Here is a 24,462-nt window from a genome sequence, read left to right as displayed (position 1 = left end):
GTTTAAGAGGGAAAGTAGGCAATATTTTATAAAGATATATAGGGGCCTATCAGGCTTATTTTTGAAAGAGAAGGGCGCCCATCTTTCGACACAAATCGGAAGATGGGCGTCCTTCTCACAGGGTCGCCCAAATCGGCATAATCGAAAGCCAATTTTGGCTGTCCTCAACTGCTTTCCATCGCGGGGACGACCAAAGTCCACGGGGGCATGTCGGAAGCATAGTGAAGGTGGGACTGGGGCATACTTAACACATGGGCGTCCTCAGCCGATAATAGAAAAAAGAAGGGCGTCCCTGATGAGCATTTGGGCGACTTGGTCCTTTTTTTTATTACGACCAAGTCACAAAAATGTGCCCTAAATGAACAGATTACTCCCCCAGTGGTCACTAACCCCCTCCCACCCTAAAAATAATAAATATCCAGCTCCATGACAGCAGTATGCAGGTCCCTGGAGTAGTTTTAGTAGGTACTGCAGTGCACTTCAGGCAGGCGGACCCAGGCCCATCCCCCCTTACCTGTTACACTTGTGGTGGTAAATGTGAGCCCTCCGAAACCCACCAGAAATCCACTGTACCCACATCTAGGTGCCCCCCTTCATCTCTAAGGGCTATGGTAGTGGTGTACAGTTGTGGGGAGTGGGTTTTTTTGGGGGGTGGGGGGTTGGGGGGCTCAGCACCCAAGGTAAGGGAACTATGCACCTGTGAGCTTTTTCTGAAGTCCACTGCAGTGCCCCCTAGGATGCCCGGTTGGTGTCCTGGCATGTGAGGGAGACCAGTGCACTATGAATGCTGGCTCCTCCCACAACCAAATGGCTTGGATTTGGTCATTTCTGAGGTGGGCGTCTTCGGTTTGCATTATCGCCAAAAAACCGGGGACGACCATCTCTAAGGTTGACCTAAATGTTGAGATTTGGGTGTCCCCGACCGTATTATCGAAACGAAAGATGGATGCCCACCTTGTTTCAATAATACAGGTTTCCCCGCCCCTTCGCGGGGACGTACTGTGAGGGCGTCCTCAGGAAAACCTGGGCGTCCCGTTTGATTAGGCCCCTCCACGTGTCTTAATACTTACTGAAGAGGTAGAAATCATGCCTATCTTGCAAGCATGGACATTTACAGCTGCCTAGATTATTCAAGTATGTGTGTAAATTTGTGTATTTTATAATCCACAAGTGTACATGTAAATTCCACCTGTGCTTTGCCCCCCCCCCCCCCCCCCCCATAGCACCCTCTGGTAAAAGTATCTACCATATTTTTATACCTGTTAGTATTTAATAAGAGGCCAGTTTGAGTGTGTATGTTGTGGTGGCCACACAGTGTGAAAATGACTTCATAAAATTACCCTCCTATGGGCAATAATCTGTAAATAAACCATAGGGCCAGCCCTACAGATATAACTGTACTTCAGCACATTCAAGGAGCATGATCTGTCAAGAACAGGTTTGAGTCAAACATCTAATCAGTGAAAGAATAATTTAGGGGCCCTTTTACTAAAATGTGTTAAAAATTTGGACTTAATGCAGGAGTTTCTAGTGTGCTAAGCCCAGATTTAATGAGGCAGTATTTAGAACTTTTAAAATATTTTTGCCAACTCCACACTAATTAATGTGGGAGCACATACTGCTTCCTGTTTAGGTGGCAATAAGTGCTCCTGCGCTAACCAGTGTGCGCAAATCAGAATGTGCTAACTGGAGAAGGCTTCCATGCCCACGACATGCCCCCGCCAAAAATATCTTTAATAAATAAGTAACATGGAATTAGCGCTTAATACACTTTAGTAATAGGCTAGAAACTGAAATCTATTGAAATGTGCGTTCAGTATCTACTTTTCCATCTTTTTACTTTAAAAGTATCTCAAAATAATCTGCTGCTTTTCCAGTGAAATATCCTTCATTCTTAGCTAGAATTAAAAAAAAAAAAAATGGTGCCCAGTTACGGATTTTGACATAGCCATCCCTTTTCTGGTTTTTCACTCTTTTTGTTTCAATGGCAAAAATATGTACTAGCACAATTTCATATTTATTTATTTTTTAACATTTAAGGTAGAATAAGCTTAAAAATTAAGGGGTCCGGTCCCTAAGGTGCGCTAACAGATTTAGGGCCCAGTTTTTAGCACACGCTAACTGTGTAGGCACCCACAATATTCCTACGGGCACCTACACAGCACATGCTAATTTTGTGCATGCATGCATACACATTCCCCCCCCCCCCCCCCCCCCCCCACTTGTTCCTTCTCACCAAGTACTTCCCTCGCCCTTAATTGTCTTGTCTGTCTATTATTTTAGATTGTAAGCTCTATTGAGTAGGGACTGTCTCTCTGTGTCAGGTGTTCAGCGCTGCGTGTGTCTGGTAGCGCTATACAAATGTTAATAATAATTAAAAATGCACCTTAGCAAACAGGGCCCTTAGAGTGTGCAAAAGGCTAAGAAACCCATTTTATAGCTATGGGCTTTTTAGCATGTGCACCTTAGTAAAATGACACCTAAAAGACATCTAGGGAGTAATTTTATAAGTGATCTGAGTGTGTAGAACTGTATTTTATATGCTCAGGTAGGCGCTTATCAAATTGGCCCAGCATATGCATGCATAAAAATAGGCCTTAGCAGTCCTGGGTTGGAGGCTGGAGCAGGCCAGAGTAAGATCAGCACTTTTGTGTATATTTATGAAAAACAAAATACACATGTATGCACTAATTCTTATCAGCGCGTATGTGCCCAAACATATACCTTCATCAGAGCAGATATTACTACATGTGGCTGCTTTTGGGTAGACTGTTTTATCAAGGCATATCGAAGCACCCTGTTATAAAATTATACTCATGATGGATGGTAAGAAGGGAGTACCCTGGAGTGGAGGAGTAGCCTAGTGGTTGGGGCAGTGGGCTTTGATCCTGGTGAACTGGGTTCAATTCCCACTACAGTTCCTTGTGACTCTGGGCAAGTCACTTAACCCTCCATTGCCCCAGGTACAAAAATATATAAACCGCTTTGATTGTAACAGAAAGGCAGTATATCAAGCCCCATCCCCCCCCCCCCCCCCCCCCCCCCCCCAAATGAAAGATAAAACAAATGTACTCACCAAAGCTGATCAAAACATACAAAGAATTGTAAGTTTTAATGTGCAAAAATCCTACCATGCTTTTCCTTGCTTCAACAAATTGCTTTCTCTCTTCCTCTAAACGTTGCCTGGCATCATCTTCAGCTTTTCTTCTTTCTGTTTCATGCCGCTGTTTTTCCAGTTCTTCAAAACTTAATTTTAATTTTCTGGGTTGACTGATTTCCTTTGATACTGCAAGCAAACTGTCATCTTCATCATCCACAACCTTTTATAGAGTAAGAGAGTATCTGTTTTGTTACCTCTGTATCATGCACCATTTAGGACTTGAGCTCACGTTTGTTACCAATAGAGATTTTGCAGGTTGCTTCAGAACCTTATGTTTTGTACCCCAAAGTAGTAAAGGTATATTGTGAAAAGTTATCTATCAAGAATTAACTAAAAGAAATCCCTCAAGGGGTTCAAGTGCATCATTTTGAAAATCAATGAAACAAAAATGAACAAAGACGCAAACTCCACCTAACATAACAGCTATCACCTTGCAAAATAAGGGGCCCTTTCACTAAAGGGTTGCTGCGCGGCAACCCAGAACTACCGCCGGCCCAATGCGGGTGCCGGCGATAGTTCCACCCCCAGCACGCACTATTTCCGGCACTAGCTGAAATAGTTTTAAAAATATTTCCACAGAGGGTTACCTGGCGGTAATCAGGCAGCAAGGGAAACCTTACCGCCACCTCAACGGGCTCCCCCTCAGAAATGGCCGCACGGCAAGTGCAAACGTACTGCACGCCATTTCTTTTTTTCAGCCTTTTTACCCGCTGCAGTAAAAGGAGCCCTGTTGCATGCTGGTCTCGCCACATTGCCTACCCTGCTCTTCTCATTCGCACTGTACACAGTTGTTTTAATGAAACTGAGCATGCGTGACACTTTGCGTATGCTCAGTTTCATTAAAATGATTGTGTACGGCGCGACTGAGAACAGAGCAAGGCAGGCAATGAGAGACCAGCACGGGACAAACGGTTCAGCTGGCGGGGGTTGGGGACCCCCACCAGCCAAGGTACCACCATGCAGATGCAGTGTCAGGGAGGCAGGCCAAACTGTGCCCCCCCCCCCCCCCACTTTGGGCTCTGGCCCCTCCCCCTCAAGGTCTGGCTATATGCTAAGTAAAGAACGCCAAGCCAATTATTATTCTTACCAAGAATCTTCTCCAGTCACATACCAATCCATCTGAAACACTCTTCACCTTATTTCCTTCATCACTAACTATAAATCATTCTGCTGTCCAACCACTACCGTGCTATCCTCCTATCACAGAATTAGATGGGTTTTTCTTGTGCAAAGTTCCCAGTATCAGAAAAGAGTTTCTGCCTGCTCATTTGTGCTCACTCTTCTTTGTCCCTGAACATAAAATCCCCCTGTGAAATCATCTGTTAAAAACAGATCCTCTCTTAACTGCCTGGGAACCAAACGTCAAATTCACATGCTAATAGCTTAATGCTCTTTAGTAAAAGGGTCCGGTAGTCTCTTCAAGAAAGATAATCACATTGCAAGTAATGATCCAAAGTAGTTGTCATAATATCAGTCATAATGCCCACTTTGGTATATGACTAGTAATGCCACATCCTGTACCATTACCATAACCTTCTTTCTGCAATTTCTAAATAAAAGAGCAGACCTCTATGCATTTTGCTTCTGGCAACATGAAAACTACAACTAGGTTTTAAATGTTAAGAGGGCAACAGGGTTTTTTTTTTCATTCCACATTAAAACATCCAAAGAAATCACAAAGATGATTCACACGTGGTAAGATTCACATTAGTCATACACCTAAGTAAAAGTACACAGGAGGAGATAATGGTTTTACAGAAAACATTCTCTGATTCAGAGCTGGAATACTGGCATTTGACTTTTGCTTTTAAAGGAGGCTATGGAATTTTTTGCGATTAACTCTTTTGATTTTCATTGGATCTTATTAATAGTCAATGCTAGCATGAGTTACTGTCCAGTATTACCTCTTGATTAACAGATGGTATTTTATGTAACAGAAAAACCTGAGTTATCTGAAGTAGAGAGTTTAGCAAAATGAACTGAGAAGAGAATAACTGCAATGCTGACAATAAATAGAAATCAGATTCTGAGAGCTAAGATGACTGTGGGCAATGCTGAGTCATTGGCACCTGCATCAGCTTTCCTTGTTTTTCTTTTTATAGAAGATACATAACAGAACAAAAATGTCTACAAAGAACAGCGGTTTAAAAAAAAACAACAGCTGCCTACAGACATAGGGAACAATATGTGAGGCCAATTACTAAAATACCAATGAAATCTTAAAACTTCCTTACAGCAAAAAAAAAAAACTCTAGCTACTCTGACTTTTGCAGCAGAAGCAGAACCTCATTGAAACAGGGATTGGATCTACAGACTGGAACCATGACTTTAAAAAGAAACCAAGGCCAGCATGAAATATCTGCTTTCCTTCTTTTGGTCTCTCCTTAGTGCCTTGATCATTCTGTTTGAGCCACTCATGGGATAGCAATACATCTCAGTAAAATGTCCTAGATCTCAGGATACATAAGGTAAATCCTTAAATACAAATGCTTCCCGTTGTGTAGTCTTCCAGAAGTACAGTGGTAGTAATGGGGAAAAGGGAAGGGAAATGGGACTTGATATACCGCCTTTCTGAGGTTTTTGCAACTACATTCAAAGTGGTTTACATATATTCAGGTACTTATTTTGTACCAGGGGCAATGGAGGGTTAAGTGACTTGCCCAGAGTCACAGGGAGCTGCAGTGGGAATTGAACTCAGTTCCCCAGGATCAACGTCCACTGCACTAACCACTAGGCTACTCCTAGAGTTATATTGTTTATGAGCATATAAAAAATTGTACTATTGCAAACTCTGAAGTAGGTTGTATTGTTGCACGCAGTGGCGTAGCCAGAAGTCAAATTTTGAGTGGGCCAACAGGTTGGATGGGTGGGCACTAGACAGTGATGTGCTGGTAAATGTTTAACAACAGGCTCTCTCCCCAGTCCACCTCTGCGCCCCCCCCCCCCCCCTGTCCACCTGTGCACCTCCCCTCAAAATTGCAGAGCTGGCTATAGCCGGGGAGAGAGCCTGGGGGGTGGGGGAGGCAATGCATTACTCTCTCCAGGAAAAAAAACATTAAATGATCCCAGGTTCCAATCTAATTCATGTTTAATGTGGGATAAAATGCCATAAATAAGTAAATAAATATAAGCTTTTAATGTTGAGCACCTGATTCTCAAAGTGGACATGTTCCAATCATTATAATGAAAATAAAATGATTTTTTTCTACCTTTGCTGTCTGGTGACTTTGTTTTTCTGATCATACTGGCCCAGTATCTGATTCTGCTGCTATCTGTCCTCTTTACTCCGTTTCCAGGGCTTCCTTTCCATTTATTTCTTTACTTTCCGCCTTTCTTCTTCATTTCTTGCTCTGGGTCCTCCATAGACTTGACTGTCCAGTAGATCCAGCTTCTGCCTATTTTCTTCATCCATGTGCAATTTTCTCCTCTCTTCCTTTTCCCTCATCTCATCTCCTTCCTCACTCTTCCCTCCCCTCCATCCATGTCCAGCATTTCTTCTCTCTCCCTTCCCTCTCCTCCATCCATATCCAGCAGCCTCCTCTCTCCTGCCCTTCCCTCCATCAATCCATGTCCAGCAGCCCTCCTCTGCCCCCTGCCCTCCCCTCCATCCACCCATGTCCAGCAACCTTCCTCTCTCCTCTTCCCTCCCCTCCATCCACCCACCCATGTCCAGCAACTCTCCTCTCTCCTCCATCCATCCATCCCCAGCAATTCTCTTCTCTCCCCTGCCCCTATCCATCCACCCCCAGCAATTCTGTTCTTGCCCCTGTCCCCTCCATCCATCCATTCCCAGCAATTCTCCTCTCTCCCCTGTCCCCCACCTCCATCCATCCATCCATCCCCAGAAATTCTCCTCTCTCCCCTGCCCCCCACCTCCATCCATCCATCATCCCCAGCAATTCTCCTCTCTCCCCTACCTCCCACCTCCATCCATCCATCCATCATCCCCAGCAATTCTCCTCTCTCCCCTGCCCCCCACCTCCATCCATCCATCCATCATCCCCAGCAATTCTCCTCTCTCCCCTGCCCCCCACCTCCATCCATCCATCCCCAGCAATTCTCCTCTCTCCCCTGCCCCCACCTCCATCCATCCATCCCCAGAAATTCTCCTCTCTCCCTTGCCCCCACCTCCATCCATCCATCCATCATCCCCAGCAATTCTCCTCTCTCCCCTGCCCCCCACCTCCATCCATCCATCCCCAGCAATTCTCCTCTCTCCCCTGACCCCCCATCCATCCATCCCGTGACTCTCCTCTCTCCCCTCCCCTCCCGCTCCCATCCATGTCCAGCGATTCTCCTTCACCCCCATGCATCCTTCCCTCCCATTCCACCTGCCCGCCCTCTCTCTGATGGCAGCACTTCCCAGACGCTGCCTACCACCACCACGATCTACCTCCTCCTTCTGTCTCACTCTCAACAGCAGCGGTAGCGATTCAAACACACTACCTCCTGCTTCTAACCCGGAAGCGTCTCCTCTGCAGAGGAGACGCTTCCGGGTTAGAAGCAGGAGGCAGCGTGTTTGAATCGCGACGCTACCGCTGCTGTTGAGAGTGAGACAGAGGGAGGAGGTAGATCGTGGCGGCAGTAGGCAGCATCTGGGAAGCGCTGCCGTCAGAGAGAAGGAGGCAGATGCAGGATCAGTGCTGCCTGCTCCCTCCACTCTGCTGCTGGGTGGGCCTGAACCCAAACTGGGTGGGCCTAGGCCCATCCAGGCCCACCCGTGGCTATGCCCCTGGTTGCAAGGTTTCAGTGACTTCTGGTTAACTCAGATTCAAAGGACGCTTCAGGATCCTTTTACTATAGTCCATTAGAATCTGGTCCTCTGCGTTTTCACCAAGCACGGCATCAAAAAAATAAATATGCCTAGGTGTATTCTATGTACATCTAACTTTAGGCATGGTTTACAGAATAGGCCTAGGGCCCATCCACATGATTAAATCTAGTCACGAAAATTAACGCCAATTAAACTTTGGTGTAAATACCGGTGACTAAGTTAGGCATGGAGCAGTTGCATTCTATAACAGCGTGCAGAGTTCTCAGTAACACCCAAGATCTGCCCATTCCACGCCCCCTTTTTGGCAGCATGCGTTAGAATTTATGCACATCACTTTATAGAATATGCTTAGTAAGTTCTGCGTGTAAATTCTAATTAAAGCCAATTAGTGTCAATTGCCTGTTAGTTGGCAATTATTGGCGCTGATTGGCTTATTAAAATAATTTAGGGGCCCCTTTACTGAGGTGGGGATAAGGGCTCCTGTGCTAACCCAGCAGTAACCGGGTAGCACACAGCGATGCCCAATTACCACCAGGTAACCCCCTGCAGAAATATTTATTGAATATTTCCGCTAGCATCAGAAATGCCGTGCGCTGGGGGTGGAACTACCGCCGGCTCCAGATTGGCGCATGATAAGCCTGCAGTGGGCCCCTAAGTTGCACACGCAGTACAGAATACAACCTGAATTGTGTGCATAAATCTGGGAAACTAAACCCAAATTTAGAGCAGCACCTTTTCAGGGTGTGCCATCTTGTTCTTTTAATGATTACTTTTTATATATAGTTGGAACATGTATTTTTGATTTTACTAATATATGTTTATTATATGTGTTTTACAGTATTTTCCTATTTAGGAGATTTAGAGGCCCTTTTACTAAGCCGCAGTAGGCTGTACACGTGTGTGGCGCATGCCAAAATGAGATTACCACCAGGCCAGCACGCCCTCCTGGCAGTAATTTCAGATTTGGTGCGTGCCCATAATGCTTGGATGAATTATTTATGTATTTCCTCCTACGTGCACCAATTGAAGCGGTAATTGGCTCTTGGCGAGCGCCGACCAGTCACTGCATGTGTAGCATGTGAGCCTTTACTACTAGATCAATGCGTGGCGTTAAGGACTCAGGCCAGTTTGGGGCGCACGCTGGTTTCATTTTTAACGCAGGCCCTTTTCCCATCCCATTAAAAAAAAAACCCATTTTTTGTAGATGTGGTAAAAACTGGCCTGGCGTGCACACCCAATACACACGCCTACACTACTGCAGGCCACTTTTTACCATGGCTTAGTAAAAGGACCCCTAAGTGCTTCCACATTAACTCTTTGTTACCTAGGTAGCGCATGGTAACGTGCTAGCTGGCTAACGCTCCTATGTCCATGCCCATGCCCTGCTCCTGCCACGCCCCTCAGAAAAAAAATCCTAAACATTAAATAGCACACAGTTCAGTGTATATAAACAGGGGAAATGCTGCAGAACACTTTAGCGCATTTCTGTGGAAGTCTGTTTCCATGCGTTAAGTGTGCATTAATGGGGGAATTTTATATATAGTGCCTAATGTTAGGAGTTGCTTTTGCGCTGACTTTTCAGCATGGAAAAGCATTTTAATGGACGCAAGGCACTGAAATGGGGCAGAAATGGCAGATCCATGTAAAACATTTGTAGAATACAGTCTGTTTTTCCGTGGATCTGCAAAGGGGGTGTAATGATGGGAGGGAAATGGGTGTGCACAGTCTTATAGAATAGTGCAGATCTGCACCTAGCTTGCATGCTGGGATTTACACCTGATTTCAGTTGGTATAAATCCTCACGACCAGAGTTGAGCGTGGATCCTGGCGCTGCGTTCTGTTCTATAAAGGGTGCTCATCCTGGAGCTCCCTTCATAGAATACCATTCAACACTGAATTTTTTTCTGCATCAAATTTTTATTGACTCGAGCCCTAAGTACTTAACGCACTTTAGTAAAAAGGCCCCTTTGTGTCGGACTCTTTTCATGTATCTACTGTATGATTATCAGGACAGACGGCAGGGGAGGGGGGTAACCAGGGTAATTCCTTTGGGCCCCCCATGCCACAAAGTAACCCAAGTCTGCCCATTGCTAGGGTAAAGGGAATGGGATTTGGTATAAGAACATAAGCGTTTCTATACTGGGACAGACTGAAGGTCCATCAAGCCCAGAATCCCATTTCCAACAGTGGCCAATCCAGGTCACAAGTACCTGACAAGATCCCAGAACAGTAGCACAGATTTTATGCTGCTTATCCTAGTACTAAGCAGTGGATTTTCCCAAGTCCATCTTAATGGTTTATGGATTTTTGTTTTAGGAAATTATCCAAACCTTTTTTAAACCCTGCTAAAATAACTGCTTTTACCACATTCTCTTTAATTAATTCCAGAGTTTAATTACACGTTGAGTGAAGAAATATTTTCTCTGGTTTGTTTTAAAATTTACTACTTAGTAGCTTCATTGCATGTCCCCTAGTCCTAGAATATTTGGAAAGAATATACTGCTTCTCTATGGTTACAATCAAAGCAGTTACTTTATAAAAAAAAAATTACATTATTTAAACACAGATCTGTGTTCATTGATATTATTAACATTAAATGTAGCTTTGATCAAAAGTGGTAGTGTTGTTAAAACCGGGGAAAGATGATCTGGAAGTCGGGTCATACAGGCCTATCTCCTTACTAAATTGTGACATTAAATTGTACTCTAAGATTCTAGCGAACCGCTTGGCCAGGGTACTCCCAGACCTAATAGCAGATCCACAGGTGGGCTTTGTAAAAGGGAGAACGGCCACTAAAAACATTAGGGCACTACTGGCTTCCCTAGAGACTGTAGAAAAGCAGGACTCCCCTTCTCTGTTAGTCAGCTTTGACGCAGAGAAGGCATTTGACAGGGTGGTATGGAATTTTATGTTTGAAGTACTTAGGCGGATGGGAATAGAGGGGATGTTCCGGAGTGCGGTGAAGGCCCTATATGTAAACCCGCAAGCTTACATGTGGATAAACGGGGAGCAATCAACACTGTTCTCAATCAGACGTGGCACACGTCAGGGGTGTCCTTTGTCGCCGTTGCTATTTGTCCTGTCCTTAGACCCCTTGATTAGAGAAATAAGCGCGCACCCAGAAGTGGAGGGAGTGACCTGGGGGAAATCCTCGTTTAAAGTCTCTGCTTTTGCGGATGATATTTTAGTACATCTCACTCAGCCAAAAAAATCCTTGGGAGCAGTGTTGGAACTTTTTCAGGAATATGGAGACTTTGCGGGCTTCAAAATAAATTATTCAAAATCCCAGGCCTTGACAGGTAATCGGGAAGTGCGTAACTTATGGGGCCCTGCATTTCCTCTGAAGTGGGCAGCGGAGTCCATTAGGTATCTGGGTGTTTGGATTCCCATGTGTTCATCCGCTCTCTACCACTCCAATGTGACCAACATGATAGAGGTATTGAGAGGAAGACTGGCGAAATGGAGGATTTTGCCGCTCTCCATGCATGGGAGGCTACATCTGTACCGGATGATAGAGTTCCCAAGGTGGCTTTACCTGTTGAGGGTCCTCCCACTAAGGCTTAAGTGCAAAGATTTAACCACAATCTATAAGCATCTCCGTAAATTCCTTTGGAGAGACTCAAAGCCGAAGCTCCCGTTAAAAATGTTGATGGGGCCCTGGAGGGAAGGGGGGATGGGCCTGCCAGATCTGCGTCGTTATAATCAAGCATGTTTGTTAAGGCATCTGGGGGATTGGTTTCTAGATAGGCAAGATTTCACACCCCGAACGCTAGAGCAAGACTATTTCAAACCGTTTCACCTGTACTATCTATTGCATTGTTCCAGGGATTCCATACCGCCTCACGTGGGGAGGAGTGTTTTATTAAGTCCGTTGCGTGAGGCCTGGAAAGACTTGACTAAGAGTTGGGGTCTGGCAGCGGACACTTCCGATTTGTTGCCCCTACAGGGTAACCCGAGTTTTACACCCGGAATGGAGAGTGTGGTATTTAACAGGTGGGCAGCTTTGGGAATAACTAGGTTAGAGCATGTGTTAGGAGGGAGAGGGCAATTATTAGAGATAGGAGCGCTAGGGGTGGGCATAGAACAGGGAGCCATATTCGCCCATTTCCAATTAGCTCATTATGTGCAGACTCTGGATTCCGGGAAGTTGCAAGGTAGGCATGGGAGCCGCCTTAGGGAATTCTTTAGGGCAGTTCCGGGGGAACGCCTTTCGGTCTCGGGTTTGCAGAGGGTATTGGGGAAACACAGTGACAGGAAAGACACAGGAGGCATATTGCAGCGCTGGGCTTGTGACCTTCAGAAACCTAATTTGACCTTGGATTTTCAGAAATAGACAGCCAGGATACCCTCTCTGTCAGGAAGTGCCACATTGCGGGAATGCCAATTTCGAATATTATATAGGGCATATATGACAAAGCTCCAGGTGTTTCGCTTTGGAGGAGTCCCAGATCCTTTGTGCTCCAAGTGTAGACTGAAAGAGAGCACATGGTTTCACTCCTTCTGGGAATGTCCAAAAATAAAGCTATTTTGGGGGCAAATTATAACTTATCTAGAGTCAGTGGTGCAAGGTAGGGTCCATCCCTCTCCACAGGGGTTTCTACTGGACAGGTATGAAGTATTTGTGCAGCATCCCAGAGGGGTCCGACAGTTCTTCCGTAAAGCAGGTATTATAGGGAAGAAGCTTATCCTGTCTGGTGGATGCAGTCGGAGCCACCGGACTTTTGGCATTGGAGGAATCGCCTGCATGAATTGCTCCTCCAGGAGCGTAGGGTGGTGGGATCCTCCCCGAGGAGGCGGAAAGCATTTTTGGGGGTATGGGAGCCCTACATACAATCATTAGCACCCAAAGCACGCAGCTTCATCTTAAATCGTCTTTGATTTTTTTTATTTTATTTTTTTTTTATGGTCTTAGGGCATACTACTTTTGTAGCGCAATTCTCATCAGACAGCTATGAGGCAGAGAGGCGCATCATGATGAACAATAACCCATTGGGGCATGTTTACAGATTGTTTGGGCCACGATTTGCTGGCTATAAAGGCTGCTTGGTTCTGTCATCATCAGCGGGGAGTTATTATTAGAATGAAGAAAGTAAGGGAGGGAGGGGATGGTGGGGGGGGAAGGGGGGTTGGAATAAAGGGGGGGGGGGGGAATGGAAGGGCAATAGGCATTGCTTGGACTTCAGAATGGCACGGTGTTTAGACTTATTTGCGTAGCCATTACAAAGGCAGTATATTTTGCTGAGCCATCACTAACTGTTACACTATAAAAATAATATAACTGTTAGTATACATACTGGTATGAGTTTCTTTGATGACATTATGTATTCATGTTCCTGTTGAGAATTGTATTTACTCATTTCTGCACTTAAGTTTAATAAAAAAGATTTAAACATAAATGTAGCTTAGATAGAAGTTAGTGTAACTATCAGTAAATAACTTAAATCAACAAGTGCCAGTATTTACCATTTGAAGTCGAGCTTCCTCAAAGGCGCGTCTCTCCTCTTCTAAACGTCTTTTTGCTTCCTCTTCAGCATGCTTTTTCTCTTGCTCTTGTCTTTGTTTTTCTAGTTCTTCAAATGTTAATTTTAGCTTTCCTGGAGTTATGCTTTCTTTTGTGTCTTTTTTCTGTGTGTCGTCATCATCATCATCCTAAGGAAAAGGTTATCACAAAATAATATATCTAATGTTTTGTTACATCTTTAAACATTTTTTTAAATTATGCATACCATAATGCCTGAATGTTGCTTGGCTTCTCGGAATGATCTTCTGTGTTCATCAAATCTTCTCTTTTTATCTTCTTCATATTTCCTTTTTTCTTCTTCTTCTCTTTCTTTTTCCATATTCTCAAAATTCATCTTGATCTTCCCTGGTGATTTGTTTGGTTTTATGGGTACAACTATCACAGTTTCAGGATCTTCACCCTCCTGTATGGTAAATATTAAGTGGTTAGGAGGTGGTTAGTATGGTAGTGATCAATGTAGGTGTGACTGTTCTCTTTTCATAGGGCACCAACAGTTATTACTATAGCCAAAAGATTGCTACATTGCTGGTTAAACAATTGATCACATGCAAAAAAAAAGTGACAATGACCAAGGAGAGGAACAAGAGACACTGGAGTCCACTGTAATTGCAATAATTCTTTTTAGTGTCTAAGGCAAATCACAATGACCCAACATAGCTGGGTCTTGGTGTCAACCACCTACATCAGGAGTCTGTGTATGCCAAATTCTATAAAATCTCTCCCTTTAACATCTGGAATGTCTAGTAGGTTAGCTGCTGCTTCAAGTCAAGCATATAATTCAATAGCTGCAGAATTTGGCACATACACAGACTCCTGATGCAGAAGGATGACGCTGAAACACAGCTGTGTCAGGACACTGTGAGTTGCCTTTGAACACTAGAAAAATGTATTGCAATTACAGTGGACTCCAGAATCTTTTGTTTCTCTCCTTGGTTGTTGTCACTTTTTTGTATGTGTTGCCCATCTATGGGGACTAGGTCTCCTTTCCCCCCCATCCTCCATTTCTAAAGAATTGATCGCATCAAATGAAAGTAAATCATAAAACCACATGTAAATGTGTCCCAAAACAGTGAATATGTAAAATAATTAACAGTTTGACCTGTTGATACCAAACTCTGTAATAGGGTAGACACCCCGGAGGGTGTGGATAACATGAGGAAGAATCTAGCGAGGCTTAGAGAATGGTCAGATAACTGGCAACTAAGATTTAATGCTAAGAAATGCAGGGTCATGCACTTGGGTTCCAAAAATCCAAGAGAACGGTACAATATAGGGGGGTGAAGTGTTTCTGTGTACGAAAGAAGAGCAGGATTTGGAGGTGATTGTGTCTGATGACTTTAAGGTGGCCAAACAGGTAGAAAAGGTGACTGTCAAAGCCAGTGTTTTGCCCCTTTATTATTTTTTATTTAAAAAAATATAAGGACAGGCTTATGAACCTCAGGCGGGAGAGAGGGGATATGATAGAGACGTTTAAATACTTCAGTGGTATTAATGTACAGAAGGTGAGCCTTTTTCAAATGAAGGAAAACTCTGGAATGAGAGGGCATAGGTGGTGGATGTGTGGACTGGCCTCCGGTGAAGGTTGTGGAGACAAGGACTGTGTCAGAATTTAAGAAAGCAAATAGAAAGGCACCTGGGATCTCTTAGGAAAAAGAGGAATTAGGGGGTTACTGAGTATAGGCCATTTGGTCCTTATCTGCCATTATGTTTCTAACTTCCCATTTCAGAAAATCTGAAGATACTTGGAGTCACCATTGATCGAACCCTCACACTCGATACCCACATGAAGAACACGACGAAAAAGATGTTCCTCTCGATGTGGAAACTCAAGAGTAAAACCTTTCTTCCCGAGAAACATTTTCCGTACCCTGGTACAATCAATGGTAATAAGTCATCTGGACTATTGTAACACTTTGTACGCTGGCTGCAAAGAACAGACTATTAAAAAAACTCCAAACAGCCCAGAATACCACAGCCAGACTCGTATTTGGAAAAACCAAATATGAAAGTGCGAAACCATTAAGAGAGAAACTTCACTGTCTCCCTCTCAAGGAACGCATTGAGTTCAAGATCTGCACGACCGTACACAAAATCATTCACGCAGATGCCCCACTCTACATGTTAAACCTAGTGGACCTACCGCCCAGAAACACCAAAAGATCAGCCTGCACATTCCTCAATCTGAACTTCCCCAGCTGTAAAGGACTTAAATATAAGCAGGCATACGCCACTACCTTCTCGTACACAGCTATGGAACGCACTACCCACAGCCCTGAAAACCATGGACAATCTAATCTACTTTCGCAAATCTTTGAAGACACATCTCTTCAACAAAGCCTACAAAAAGAACCCTTAATGACACAAATCACCACCCAACCCATCCAAGTATCAAAATACACCTCTTACACCACCCTAACACCTCCTTCTCTAATCCCTCATACATCTGCTTACTACCGATTGTATCTAAGATCCTGTCATAACTATGTCATAACAACACTCTGTAAGCCACAATGAGCCTGCAAATAGGTGGGAAAATGTGGGGTACAAATGCAATAAATAAATAAATAAATAACTTCATACATTTTGAATGTTTTTGAGTCAATTTGCTGCAGTAATACATTGTTTTAAACACAGGCTGAATATACAGTAACATAAGAACACATAGTGTGTAGTAACCAGTGGTGGCCATACATATAGCAATGAAGCGCAGTTCTTATAATGTGGAACAGCATTTTAGAAAGAATGCTCAAATCAGAATTTACTAAGGTGCGCTGAAAAATGGGATGCGCTAGTGTAGGCGCCTGTTTTGGGCGTGCGCAGATCCATTTTTCAGCGCATCTGTAAAAAGGCCTTTTTAAAAATTTTTGCCGAAAATGGACGTGCGGCAAAATCAAAATTGACACATGTCCATTTTGGGTCTGAGACCTTACCGCCACACACTGACTTAGCGGTAAGGTCTCATGCATTAATCAGATGGTAATCATCTATGCGAGTAGAATGACGATTACCACCCAGTTTCCGCCACGTGCCGGAAAATAAAAGTTATTTTCCAGCGTGTGTAGCGGACATGCATAAAAAATGAAATTACCACCCAGGCCACGTGGTAGCCAGGCAGTAAATCCGAATTGAAGTGTATTGGGCAAGCGTAGGCACCTACGTGGCTTAGTAAAAGGGCCCCTTAGATATTCAAGTCAGGGTGTCTGAAGTTCCGCTAGTATCTTAGAACAAGATCTGCCAACTTGGAGCCTGTTCTAGAATACATGGAAAGGTGCACTTTCATGTCAGTGGGGGCAATATAGGTACATAAACTTCTCTCTGGCGGCATACGAACACTTATGTTATGAAATGGTGACATAGACCCTTATGTGCTAGAACATAATGGGTATTGGTTACACCTCACATTCCCATCTGTGTTTTATTATGTTACATCTGTTCACTCGTTAATTGCTTTTATACCTCACAAATCTTAAATAAAAATATTGAACTGAAAATAAAAGGAAATATAGACATCCATTTGTCCCAAAGTTGTCACAGATCCCAGTATCCTTTGCCAGCTTTGCATTCAGGGAGGGGGTGGGTTCTTCATCAACCATTGGGAAGATGAAGGAGGTGATTTCTCCTAATCCTCCCCCTCCCCTGGTGGAGCACTGCTCAATAGGAGGTAGCAGGTCTAACTCCCAATGCCCATCTTTTTTAAATAAATGGTAAATAAATGTATATTTTTTGGGACTGCCCTAGTCCCACTCACAGCACACCCAGATCACACCCCCTTGCCATTTGGACTTTCTTCAATTTTAGACATTCATATCCCAGCTTTGTAAAATTTAGAATTTCTAAAATAAGCACTATAGTTAAGCAGTTTAATTTAGGACACTTTCAGCAGGTCTAAATTAAACCCTTTAGCTTTGTAGATAGACGGTAATTCTATAAACGGGTACCTCCATTTAGGTGCCCTGAGGCTGCATAGTAGAAGCCTATTTTATATCAGAAGACAGGCGCCTAGGTTCCATTATAGAATACCAGTATTTGGCACGCCTAATGTTAAGCACCAGCAATAGAGCTGGCCTAAGAGCGGGCACCTAAATATGGCAGGGATGTGTGTAATTTACAGCATTCTAGGAGCCTTGCCTATGTCCCATCCATGCTCCTTCTCTGATTTTATTGTTTGCCTGCCTTCTCTGTGTCTTGTAGGCTCATCTCCGGCACAGAATCTCACTACCATTCTCAGGCCCCGATGATCAGTTCCCCATGCTGTTCCAAACAGAGATAGAAACATGACGGCAGATAAAGGCCACATGACCCATCCAGTCTGCCCATTCTCTGTAACCCCTAATTCTTCCTGTTCCTAAACGATCCCACATGCTTATCCCATGCCTTTTTAAATTCTGGAACAGTCCTCTACTTCACCACCTCCACTGGGAGGCCATTCCATGTCTCCACCACCCTTTCTGTGAAATAATACTTCCTTAGGTTATTCCTAAGCCTATTTCCTCTTAACTTTGTCATATGCCCCCTCATTCCAGAGCTCTCCTTCATTTGAAAAAGGCTCTCTTCCTGTACATAAATGCCCTTGAGATATTTAAACGTTTCTATCATGTCTCCTCTCTCCCAGCGTTTGCATGTTGAGGTTCAAAAGCTTGTCCCTATAATTTTTGCATTCAAGAACGCTTACTAATTTCGTAGCCGCCCCCTGGACCGACTCCATCCTGTTTATATCTTTCCGTAGGTGTGGTCTCCAAAATTGCACGCAGTACTCCAATTGGGGCCTCACTACAGACTTATACAACGGCACTATCACCTCCTTTTTCCTGCTGGTCATGCCTCTCTTTATGCACCCAAGCATCCTCCTGGCTTTGACCGTCGCTATTTCTACCTGTTTGGAAGCTTTAAGGTCATCAGACACAATCACCCCCAAGACCCGCTCTTCCTTCGTACACTGAAGCACTTCACCCCCTATACTGTACCGTTCCCTCGGATTTTTGTGACCCAAGTGCATGACCCTGCATTTTTTGGGATTAAACCTTAGTTGCCAAACATCGGTCTATTCCTCCAGCTTCGCTAGGTCCTTCCTCATGTCATTCACACCCTCCAGGGTGTCCACCCTGTTGCAGAGTTTAGTATCATCCGCAAAGAGACAAACCTTACCAGACAGCCCTTCCACAATATTGCTCACGAAGACATTAAAAAGAGCCGCCCCTAGGACCGATCCCTGCGGTACTCCACTGACGACATCCTTTTCTTCAGAGCAAGCTCCATTTACCACTACCCTCTGTCTCCTACCATTCAACCATTTTTTAACCCAATCAGTTACTCTAGGTCCCATACTGAGGGCACTCAATTTATTTATCACTCGCCTGTGCGGAACCATGTCAAAGGCTTTGCTGAAATCCAAGTATACCACATCAAGCGCCCCTCCCACATCCAACTGTTTGGTCACCCAGTCGACGAAGACAGTCAGATTTGTCTGACATGACCTGCCACTAGTGAAGCCATGCTGCCTCGGGTCCCGCATTCCATGTAGTTCAAGAAATCTCACAATCCTCCTCTTTAGAAGTGTTTCCATTAGCTTACTCACCACCGAGGTCAGACTGACAGGTCTGTAATTCTCAACCTCCTCCTTACTTCCACTCTTGTGCAAAGGAACCACATCCGCCCTTCTCCAGTCCACAGGGACCACTCCAGTTTCTAAGGAAGCATTGAAGAGGTCCGTCAGCAGAGCCGACAGAACTTCTCCGAGTTCCTTAAGCACCCTCGGGTGTATCCCATCAGGCCCCATCGCTCTGTCTACTTTTAGTTTGGCAAGCTCCTCACGAACACAGTCCTCCGTAAACTGTTCTTGGTCTACCATAAATCCATCCCCTTTAGCCTTTTGTTTTCTGCAGCCCTACCCCCGGTCTTTCATTCGTGAACAGAGAGCTAAAATAATTGTTAAGCAGTTCAGCTTTATCCTTATCACCTTCCACATATTTCTCTCCCTCAGCTTTGAAGCTCACAATGCTATTATGGCACTTCCTCTTGTCACTTACATATCTGAAAAAGGTCTTATCCCCCAATTTTACCATATTAGCTATCTTTTCCTCCATTTGCCGCTTCGCTTTCCTGATAGCTTTTCCAGCTTCTCTTCGCTTATTTAGGTATTCTCTCCTGTCTTCATCTTTCTGAGTCATCTTATAACATGCAAAGGCTAGCCTCCTTACCCTTATCTTTTCAGCTACTACATTCGAGTACCAGAGAGAAAATTTCATAAAAGTAAGAGGAAAAGAAGGCCTAACATAAAGGTTAGTTGCCTTTAATATAGCTCCTTTCAGTCTTGTCCATTGCTGTTCTACATCCTTCAGCTGTTTCCATTTCGCTAACTATTCCTTGAGAAATTCCCCCATCTCGGCAAAGTTAGTTCCTTTGAAATCCAGGACCTTCAATCTCGAATGAGCCCTTTCTTCTGTTTTAATATTGAACCATACCATACAATGATCACTAGATGCCAAATGGTCTGCCACCTTGACAAGAACACAGCGAAGGTGACAAGATGGATGACGCTAAACAAACTTCTACTGGACTCAGAAAAAAGTTCACAGCAAAGGTTTAGTCTTAAAAAACTTGACTCGACACAAGTCGTGTTTCGGCCATTCAGGCCTGCCAACAGGAGTCCCTAAAATGATATACAATAAATTATATTAACTCAAAGCAATAATAAAAATGGATACATTACAAATAGTCTAAAAGCATAATTTAAAAAATGAATAAAAGCATAATCTCAAAAATAATTATAACAGACACAAACCAAATACCCTAAAACAATGTGTATACCGATTTATAAAACATGGAAACAACATTTAAAAAATGTATTAAAGAATGATATTACTAATACAATAAATTGTATTTTAAAATTATCTTAAACGTCTCTTCCATTCAATAAGTATCAAACAATTGATGAGGACCATAGATTTTGCAACAAGATGAATCAAAAACAGTGACACCTTGACATCAGAAACGTACTCTCCATTCGTAAGCACCAGGTCCAGAACAGCTTCATCCTGCGTCAGTTCCGTTACCCACTGCTGGAACAATTCTTCCTGTAAGGAATCTAAGATCTCTCTGCTTCTAGACGACCCCGCAACCGGGACACCCCAATCAACATCCGGCATATTGAAGTCACCTATCAGTAGTACTTCCCCTTTCCTAGCTATCTTTCGGATGTCTTCAATTAAGTCCTTGTCCATTTCTTCCAACTGTGAGGGTGGTCTGTAAATCATTCCAATATAGATACATTTTCCTTTCCCTCTTTCCAGTTTAACCCACAGCGCTTCTTCCATACCCCACATGTCCTACAGTTCTGTCACTTGGATATCATTCTTAGCATATAATGCCACACCTCCACCTTTTTTTCCTACTCTGTCCTTCCTGAATAGATTATAGCCAGGTATAGCAACATCCCAGTCAAGGTTCTCCATGAACCATGTCTCCATGACTGCCACTAAATCCAAGTCCGCTTCCATCATAGTAGCCTCGAGATCTAAAAGTTTGTTTCCCATACTACATGGATTGGTATACAAGGCTCTCCAGATTTTACTCTTTTTATTCTCTTCTATAGAGGCATTAGATGTCCTACTTTTCCTTGGGGTTTATTATGGCTTCATGGCCTTTTATACCCATCCCCATAAATTTTAGTTTAAAGCCCTCTGTAGTACTTTAGCCAGCCTGTTGCTGAAGACATTCCTTCCCTTCCTTGACAGATGGACACCATCACCGTTCAGTACCTCTTGGAAAATTATCCCATGGTCTACGAAACCAAAGCACTCTTGTTGGCACCAACCATGCAGCCACGCATTTCTCTCCAAGATGTGAGCTTCTCTCATTCAACCTTTACCTATGACAGGGAGGATCGATGCACCGCCTGCACACCTAGATGCTTCACCCTCTGACCCAAAGCCACAAAGTCTCAGTAAGATATTTAGCTGTGATCATTTGTGCCAACATGGATGAGTAGCATAGGAGCATGGTCCGTAGGTTTGATGAGTCTAGGCAATCTTTCCACAATATCGCAAATCTTGGCACCAGGCAGACAGCACACCTCTCTGGACAACATATCTGGCTGGCAGATGGGCGCTTCAGTACCCCTGAGAAGTGAATCTCCAACCACCACTACCTTTCACTTTCTTTGGGCCAATTGTCCGGCTGTGATGGCATTTTCGATATCCTACACCCCTCTCAGTCTGGTTTCCGAGCTCAATATAGCACCGAGACTGTCCTGGTCACCCTCTTATCTAACTTTAAGCAAGAGCTATCCATTGGTCGGAAGGTTTTACTGCTTCAATTTGACATGTCTAGTGCCTTCAATATGGTGGACCATGAAATCTTGCTTCATCTGCTGGACTCTTTTGGTATAGGAGGTCCTGTCTTACACTGGTTCGCGGGCTTTTTAACAACAAGAACTTACCAGGTCTCAGTGAACTCGGTTACTTCTGATCCGTGGAAGGCCTCCTTGGGGTTCCGCAGGGCTCCCCACTTTCACCAGCCTTATTCAATATTATGTTGATGCCTTTAGCTGCTGCTCTCGCAAAACTGGACCTTAACCCTTTCATCTATGCCGACGATATTACAGTCTACATTCCCTTTCGCACCACCGTGTCAGAAATTGTTCACCTCATTGATGCCTGTTTCTCCACCTTAGAACATTGGGCTCAGGTCTTCTGTTTCAAATTAAACAAGGACAAAACACAGTGTCTCATCCTCTCGTCCATCCACACTCCAGTAACTGACACGATGCTCCCAGTATTGGGCTCTGTCCTTCCGATTGCCACAAGCCTGCGGCTTTTAGGAGTGCAACTGGACACACACCTCCAGCTGGACAATCATGTGCACTTGGTCACCAAAAAAATGTTTCACGCCATGTGGAGGCTTTGGCGTATCAGATACTTCCTTCCTAGAGATTTGTTCCGCACACTTGTCCACTGGCTTGTCCTTTCCCACTTGGACTACTGCAGCGGAATTTACGCGGGCTGCCAGGCCTCTCTGTTGAAAAAGTTCCAAACAGTTCAGAACACTGCTGCAAGACTCATCCTGAGAGAGCAACACTTTGCACATGCCGAACCCTTACGGTTCAAATTACACTGGCTGCCTGTTCAGGAGCGCATTGCCTTTAAACTCTGCTCCTTGACCCATAAAATTATCTATGGTTTTGCCCCGGAGTATATGCACCCCTTGATCAACCTCCCGCCCAGGAATGCCAACCCTGCTGCTCGTTCCTTCCTCTGCCTTCACTTCCCAAACTGTAAGGGTGTCAAGTACAAGAGGATCTTCGCCTCATTTTTCCGCTATTGGAGTCCTAAGCACTGGAATTCTCTCCCGCAACACCTTAAAACTCAAGCGGACCATGCCCTCTTCAAGAAGTTGTTGAAGACCTACTTCTTTGCAAAGACCTACTCCTCACTTTATACCGCTGCTTGATGCACCCTCCCTGGCTCCTACCCTGCTAGTTCACCCTGTTAGATGCTTCTCCCCCTGCATACTCCTTGTATATTCTTCTAAGTTTTCCTATTCTGTATTTTATTTAATGTTTGTAAGCCACATTGTGCCTGCATGAGTGGGAAAATGTGGGATATAAGTGAACAATAAATAAATACATTTTTGGTCATTGTTTCCTCCTGTTTTTTAGATGTTTCTAGCTCTTCTACCTCCAGGGCAGTGAACCAGTTCTTTAGATGAATAGAAGATGGAGTTGGAGGATTGATCTTGTGGGTCTTGGTGACCTGCTTCCAGCTGTGCTCTGTCTGCCCAAGATCTTCTCTCCCTTTGCTGGAAGTCCTCAATGTTTTGACCTGCGTCTCTGGGTCAAATTTCTGGTTGTCTCAGATGTTTCTTAGTCTTTCCACTTCTTTTCTTAGTTCTTGTACTTCTTTCACAAGGGACTCAATGTATGTACATTTATCACAAGAAACCAGAATCTTGTCTTGGTCCAAGGGTTTGGTCTTGACAGTGGTAGAAGGTGTAATAAAAGCAGTAGCTTTAGGGGTTCTTTGTTTCTTTACCATAGTTCCAAATGTATGAGCTGTTGTACTTGTGATAATAAAATATGTAGCCTGTCACACAACTACCTGTTATTTCTCCTACTCCTGTTCTATGGGATATAGGGGGTGGGTAGTTAATGTATAGTTTTAGGGTAAGAACTGAGAGCCTGTTAAGATTTACTGTGTGGGTGGAATTCAATGTATGTATCTGACTATTTGAAATTCAGTGATTGAGCTTTTTCCTTCAGGATATTTGGTTTGGGGTTTTTTCCCTTTTTTTCCTCTCCTTTCCCTGATGTACCGGTTGGTTGTAGACCTAATTCAATAGATTAATCTTGCAAAGTAAAGCCCTAGAATAAATCTGATCCTGATCTATGGGTATAGCTGATTAACAATGATTTTTTGATTATACTACCAATACGGTACTGCCAACAGTGAGAGAAGCTTGATGAACAAGTTTAAGGAAGAGAAGGTAAATTGGTATCCTATGTGATATATAATGAGAATAGCAACCATTATGGATATGTTAACAGAGGTCCTTTTTACCTAGAGCAGGAAGCCCCTGATGCTGAGCAGAAGGCTGGGGATATACTGTGATAATGAATGGTTTTCTTTTCAAAAACAGTTGTAATTTGGATGGAGTTAATTTGTAATAAGTAGTGTATTTAGGAAAGCTATTTAGGAAGTGTCAATCTTGGGGTGGGTGGGCTTAAACTTAAAACCCGTGGAATGTGTTTGGTGTAAAACCTATCTCTAGAGCTGTATTAAGCCATTTATCTACACAGCTGGTTGGGATTACGGGACGACAAGGTTAAGAAATGCACCAGAAATGCACCAAACCACAGCTCTAAGGTAGGGATAACCAGAAATAATGCCAGAACAAGTCTTATCTGTGAGCTTTCAGCACTTCAGGCAGGAGTCAAGAGACCTTGTGGTAGCCTGCAGCTCTCTCAAAGCTGAACTTTTAGCAACACTTAAGCTATACACATTGACTGCAAAA

The 24,462-nt window shown here is 43.9% G+C and overlaps 1 protein-coding gene across 4 annotated transcripts in view; it reads right to left on the bottom strand.

The window, feature by feature from the left end:
* Positions 1–24,462, bottom strand: part of NEXN (nexilin F-actin binding protein) — a 127,481-nt gene that overhangs the window by 50,095 nt on the left and 52,924 nt on the right. For 3 of the 4 annotated variants that reach the window (XM_030205558.1, XM_030205559.1, XM_030205560.1), the window contains exons 6-8: positions 13,661–13,858; positions 13,398–13,583; positions 3,132–3,320 (exon numbers count right to left, since the gene is read on the bottom strand). In XM_030205558.1, the coding sequence (XP_030061418.1) occupies positions 3,132–3,320; positions 13,398–13,583; positions 13,661–13,858 (573 nt within the window). The remainder of the gene's footprint in view (positions 1–3,131; positions 3,321–13,397; positions 13,584–13,660; positions 13,859–24,462) is intronic. The other variant, XM_030205561.1, reaches the window with a different exon arrangement.

The sequence above is a fragment of the Microcaecilia unicolor genome, chromosome 6 (genome assembly GCF_901765095.1).
Source record: "Microcaecilia unicolor chromosome 6, aMicUni1.1, whole genome shotgun sequence".
Taxonomy (NCBI): Eukaryota; Metazoa; Chordata; class Amphibia; order Gymnophiona; family Siphonopidae; genus Microcaecilia; species Microcaecilia unicolor.
This window is presented reverse-complemented; position numbering and strand designations above follow the sequence as displayed.